Source organism: Elephantulus edwardii, unplaced genomic scaffold (assembly GCF_000299155.1).
Source record: "Elephantulus edwardii isolate Elephantulus edwardi_28Jun2011 unplaced genomic scaffold, EleEdw1.0 scaffold00217, whole genome shotgun sequence".
NCBI classification, from domain to species: domain Eukaryota; kingdom Metazoa; phylum Chordata; class Mammalia; order Macroscelidea; family Macroscelididae; genus Elephantulus; species Elephantulus edwardii.
Window position 1 is genome coordinate 1,407,877 of NW_006399967.1, and position 6,416 is coordinate 1,414,292.

General features: G+C 45.2%; 1 protein-coding gene across 1 annotated transcript in view; it reads right to left on the reverse strand.

Moving 5' to 3' along the window:
- Positions 1-3,236, reverse strand: part of ZNF555 (zinc finger protein 555) — a 5,212-nt gene extending 1,976 nt beyond the window's left edge. The window contains exons 1-3 of the mRNA XM_006897973.1: positions 3,216-3,236; positions 641-767; positions 51-111 (exon numbers count right to left, since the gene is read on the reverse strand). Coding sequence (XP_006898035.1) covers positions 51-111; positions 641-767; positions 3,216-3,236 — 209 coding nt within the window. The remainder of the gene's footprint in view (positions 1-50; positions 112-640; positions 768-3,215) is intronic.
- Between the last annotated feature and the right edge of the window lie 3,180 nt (positions 3,237-6,416).

Below are 6,416 nucleotides of genomic sequence, written 5' to 3' on the forward strand. Positions count from 1 at the left end.
TGACCCCCGAGAACCCCTCCTGAGACCCTCTCTGCTCCTGCACAGCTCACCTCTCGTTTGTCCTGTGGCTGCTGTGCTGATCTTCCACGCAAAGGCCTTCTGAAACTTTTCCTAAAATGGAAGCCCAAGAATCACATTTCTGTGAAGTTTCGGTGTTCAACTATCCTCAGACATTTCTCCCCAGAAATGTCCTGTTGAGAACCTGACCCACTAGCCTTACACAGAGTCATCATCTGACAAACAGCTGGGTTAACCTCATAAGGAAAAAGTGGCTTCCAAACAAAGCAGCTTCGCCACTTCAGACGTCATCAGTGTCAGATACAGGGCTCAAAAAGAAAAGCAACTTCATACACAGCACGAGGTTTCCAAAAACACACTCCTCCCTGCCCCAGGAACCCAATGCACACAGTAGGGACACTAAGGGAGTTTCCTGTTGTTCAACCAAGGCCAGAAGAGAAGGGCAGTGGGCGCGAAGATTCTCAGTCAGGGGGGCTGTTAGACACGTTCCCCCGGCAGCGTGGCCATGGCCTCCTCCCTCACCAGTGCACGACCCGTCCACACCACAGGCTCGGGACAGGCCTGATGAGCAAGGCCTGTCCACTGTCTAAACACCAAAGCGCAGGGGTGACGCCGTCCTCACCTACGAACTCCAGGTTCCTGACAGTCTCCAGCATCACATCCCTGTAGAGCATCCTCTGAGCCGGATCCAGGAAAGCCCACTCCTCCTGCGTGAAGTTCACAGCCACGTCCTCAAAGACCACTGTCTCCTAAAACATACGATGTACGTGTGTTGCAGAGCGAGGGCTGGGCAGGGGGCTCCATTCACAGCAGTTTGGCCAGGATTCTGGGGCTCCTCTCACCTCCCCTGTGGCTCAGCCAGCACCGCTGTCTACCGTGTCTACACACACTAATGCACAGATTCATCAGTCCCACCAACACGGGGGCTTGTCCCGATATTCCCACCCTGACACGTAAGTCGTATTCTTCTTTATCAGAAGGGTCAAGGACACAGTGGAGAAGTAAAATACTACGCAAATGAAACAGCTCTATTCTCACCACTGGGCCAACTGACAACAGCATCATAACAGACAGAGAGGAGACTGAGATTGTTAACACATTCAGCTTGCTCGGTTCTACAAGCAACACTCTTGGCACAAGCGCTCAGGAAATCAAACGATGAACTGTACCAGGGAAATATGCTGTCAGAGACCTCTCCAGAGTGAAGAGCAAGGATGCCAGTCTAGACAGTAAGGTGCACCTGATCCTGGCCATGATCTTTACAATTACTTGCTATGTATCTGAGAGTTGAACAACGGCCAAGGATGATAGAATTAATGCCTTTGAGCTGTGGTGCTGGAGAAGAGTCTTGAACATACAATGGACGGCCAAAAGAACTAACAGATCTGCCCGGGAGAGGGTGAAACCAAGCTGTTCCTTGGAGGTAAGATTTTAAAACTCTGTCTTACATTCTTTGGGTATGCCATCAGGAGGGAGCAGTCCTTGGAGAAAGGACATCATGCTCAGAGGGGTCGAGGGTGCAGGAGAGGGAGAACTTGGATGAGACAGACTGATACAATAATTGGAGTTATGAGAGTAGGTGTGTCAGAGACAGTGAGATTGTCTCAGGAGAGAGCAGGGTTCCGAGCTATTGTGCACAAGGTAGCTATGAGACATAGTTGACTTGATGGCACATAACACCACTGACATTTGTTCAAATAGCACTTCCTAAAATTCTTCAGAGTCAAAAAATTCTTTTTGGTTCAGTGATTCTGTGTATTCCTCCCATCTTCTTTTAATGCTTCCTGGATCTTTCAAGACTGTGCCCATAGCATCACTCAGTACTGCAATTTAAGGCTTAAATTTGGTTTTTAATTCTTTCAGCTTGAGAAATGCTGAACAAGTTCCTTCTCTTTTATTCTCCAAATCTAATTCTTTGCATATCTCATTTTAGTATTTTATCTTCTCAACCTGTCTTTTGACATTTTCTGTTCAGCTCTTTAATTTCAGCTCTCTTCCTTCTGTTATGGCTTCTTGATGTTCTAATTCCATTTTAATAGTCTGTTCTAACATCCATTTTTTTTTCTTTCTTTGTAACAATCTTTTTTTTCTTTTCATGGATGGTATCGTCAATGTCCTCCCACAGTTCCTCTGGTCTTCAATCATTGCTATTGAATACCTCAAAGCTCTTCTTGAGACGATTCCTAAATTCAACTGGGATAGACTCAAGGTACTATTTTGGTTCTTGCAGAATAATTTTCATGTTCTTCAGCTTTAATTTAAACACAGACATAAGTAATTTATGGTCTGTTCCACTAAGTTTGGTCTGGTTTTGACTGTAGATATTGAGCTTCTCCAATGATTCTTTCCACAAATATAGTCGATCTGATTCAATGATGACATTCAAGCATCACTGAAGGCATGAGCAAAAAATAAGGCCCCAGGAGTCTGTGGGATATCGATTGACATATTTCAACTATCAGATGCAGCCCTGGATGTGCTCCCAAGTTTATGCCAGGAAATTTGGAGGACAGTTAACTGGCCAACTGACTGGAAGAGATCCTTATCTGTCCCTATTCCCAAGAATAGTGACCCAAGGGAACGAGGCAATTATAAAAAATATCATTAATATCCCATAGAAGCAAAATATAACTGATGATCATTCAAAGAACAGTACATTGACAAGGAACTACCAGAAGTTCAAGCTGAATTTAGAAGAGGCTGTGGCTCCAAGGAGATCACTACTGATGTCAGACAGATCTTGGCTGAAAGCAGTGAATATCAGAAGAATGTCTATTTGTGCTTTATTGACCACGCAAAGGCATTTGACTGTGTGGATCATAACAAATTATGTTGAACATTGAGAAGAATAGGTATCTCAGAACACTTAATTGTGCTCCTATGACATCTATACCTAGACCTAGAAGCTGTGGTCTGAATGGAGCATGAGAACACGGCATGGTTTAAAATCAGGAAATGTGTGTGCAAGCATTGTATCCTTTCTCCATACCCATTCAATCTGTATGCTGAGCAATAATTCACAAAACTGAACTCTATGATGAAGAATGTGGCATGAGGGTTGGAGGGTGACTCATCACAGCCTGTGTTATGCGGATGACACGACTTAGCTTACTGAAAGTGAGGATATAAAGCAATTGCTACAGAAGATCAAGGACTTCAGTATGGATTACATCTCAGCATCAAGAAAAGGTCCTTACCATAGGACCAATAAGCAGCATTATGAAAGATGGAGAAAAGATTGAAGCTGTCAATGATTTCATCTTGTGTGGATCCACAATCAACACGTTTGGTACCAGCAGTCAGGAAATCAGGAGACACATTGTTTTAGGCAAGTCTGCTGTCAGAGACCTCTCCAAAATACTAAAGGGCAATAAGGTCAGTGTGAAGACTGAGGTGCCCCTCATTCAGGTCTTGGTCTGTCTTCTCAATCACCTGCTATGCATCAGAGAGGTGGACAATGCACAAGGATGACAAAAGAAGAACTGGTGCCTTTAAGCTGTGATGTTGGAGTAGGGTACTGAATATCCCACGGACTGCCAAAAGAACACACAGTTAAGTCTTGGAAACCGTGCAGTCAGAATACTTTTTGGAGGCAAGGATGGTGAAACTTTGTCCGTATGTTTTTATGAAGGGTCACGGCTTGGAGAAGGGGTCATGATGGGGAAGATGGAAGCTCAACGCAAAAGAGGAAGGACCCTCGGCACGACAGATTGACACAGTAAGTGTAACAACAGACCGAGTATGTCAGAGATTGTGGGGATCACACAGGCAGACTTCACTGCTAACAAAAGACTTTGTCAGAGATTGTGAGGATCCCACAGGCAGGTTTCATTGCTCACAATGGACCTACGTATGCCAAGACCGTGGGGATCACACGGGCAGGCTTCACTGCTCACTGGGGTTGCTATGAGTCTCACTCAACTTGACAGCACAGAACAACAGAAACATTCATCTGTATACTCAACAAATAACTGAAGAAACCGGCAGACATGAAGAATCAGGATTGGAGACCGACGCCTTGACAGCTATGCCATGCAGTGTGAAGCTGTCTGGAGCCACCCAGTGGTGGACGAGGCTAAAGGACATGTGCATTTTTTGTCGTTCGGTTTTTTGGGGAACATTTTGTGTTTGGTTTTGTGGGGCTTTCTTTTTTTAGAAACAAGCACATAATAACATGTCAAAGTGGTTCCCTTTTGAGAGGAGGGTGTAATTGGGAATAGAAGCAAACTATACCTCCCAGCATGATGTTCTTTTTCATGGACTACGTCTTACTTGCGTAGTTAAAAAACACAATAGAAATGCCTTGCATATAGCTTAAAGAAACACAACTGACGCTGCAAACTTGACACGGTATATGAAATTTAGATCACTGAAGCAACCTAATACTTTAATGAGGAGAAAGGTAAAAGAAAAGTCTGTGAAATTATGCAGAATATTAGCTTTACCAGAAGGACTCCTATTATACTTGGGTCCTAATGCAGGGTCTGTGAGGCTGTGTCTGACATACTCTGGGCATGTAGCAAGGAGGGACCAGTCCTTGGAGAGAGACATCATGCTTGGAAGGGTGGAGGGACAGCGCAGGAGAGGAAGACCCTGGATGAGAAGGACTGATTCAGCGATTGGGGTAATGAGGGAAGGTATGTCAAGAGACAGTAAGGTTGACACAAGATAGAGCAGGTGTTAGAGCTGCTGTTCATAGGGTAGCTATGAGTCGCAAGTGATTTGATGGCACAGAACAACAACAATGACCCTTTTTACGTTCTGTCTCATTACGTAACAATTTTATATGTGACAGAACCAAGAAACATTTTTAATTAAATGAATCCATATAGAACAAAGCATTTCTCCCAAACTGTGAAAATAAAAAATATTAAGATTTAAAACCAAATAATCTATGATGTGCAGATGCTACAGGCTTGCATGCTGAGAAGCGGAGAATTTGAAGCACTTACAGGACTTCAGGGCTCAGGAGGGACAATCCTTCACCAGCCACTCTTGTTGGCAATGCTGCGTGCTACACGCTGTGTCATCAGAGCTCTTTATAAAGTGGTCCAGAGCAAAGCTGTCCCTTGAAGACCAGGATGCACCTGACTCACGTCATGATGTTTTCAATCACCTCATATGCATTTACACATTGGACAATGAATAAGGAAGACCAAAGGAGGAGTGACGCTTTTGAATCATGGTGTTCGTGAAGAGCATCGAACATCTCAGGGACTTCCTGGAAAGGGCAACCCTGTCTCAGGAGATGTACTATCAGAATGATCCTTAGAAGCAAACATGGTGAGACCTCCTCTCATGTAACTGAAGTCAAGTCAGACCTCATCTCGTAATACCTGCAGTAGTAGGTCATGAGGAAGTACTCGTCCCTGGAGAAAGGCATCACCCTTGGTAAAGGAGAGAGGATCAGTAAGACCGTCTATGAGATGGGTCGACACCAGCAACAGCGGTGCGAGTGGCACAGGCCCAGCACGGTTCCATTCTGCTGAACACGGGCTGCAGTGACAGAACCAACTCAGCAGCAGTAACAACATGTCCACTAGCTACGTGACCTCACCGTTTGTTACCTGAAGCGCACAAATGAAAACCTGCACAGAGAAGTACCTGTATCTCTTCACAATGGCTACAAGCTGGATGCAAACTAAAGGGGAACAGGTAAATGGATACACAACCACAAGAGGGCCGCTTTCCAGGGGCAAAAAGAAACAAGTTATCAAGTCACCAAAAGGCATGAAGGACTTTACATGCACCTAGCTGCTGTATGATTCTAACTGGATGACATACTGGGAAAGGCACAAGCACTGAGACCAGAAATGACCAGAGGGTGTCAGGGAACTGGGGGGCAGGAGGGTGTGAGATGACATGAGGGCAACATGAGGGCCACGGTGGACGCAGGACACTCACCACCAGTCAAAACCCATAAGCTGCGAATCAGAGTGGACCCTAATGCAAACAGTATGTTTTAGGTGAAAATAATGAATTTATGACGGTTCATCCACAGAGTGGAATGGATGATGTCACTCCAGAAAACAGACTGAGTGAGGAGGAGAGAGAAGACATGAAACTCTCTACTCCCTGCACAACTCCGTCGTAAACCAAGATAAGGCACCTACTTACTGAATTATCTCAAAACAGACTGAGATAAATGGAAAGATGGCACACGGTTCTTAGGAACGTTGTTGTTAGGTGTCATCAAGTCAGCGACAACTCCTACCGACCCTGTAAAGGACAGAGTTGACCGCAGCCCTCTCCTGGGGCTCCTCACATCTCTGTCACGCTCACGCCCACAGTGGCAGTGCCTGTACCGAGCCACCCTGCTGATTCTTCCTCTCCACCTTTCCAAGCACTGGTCCCCCCTGAACACAGCCTAATATGTGAGACAAAGTTACACTCTCCTT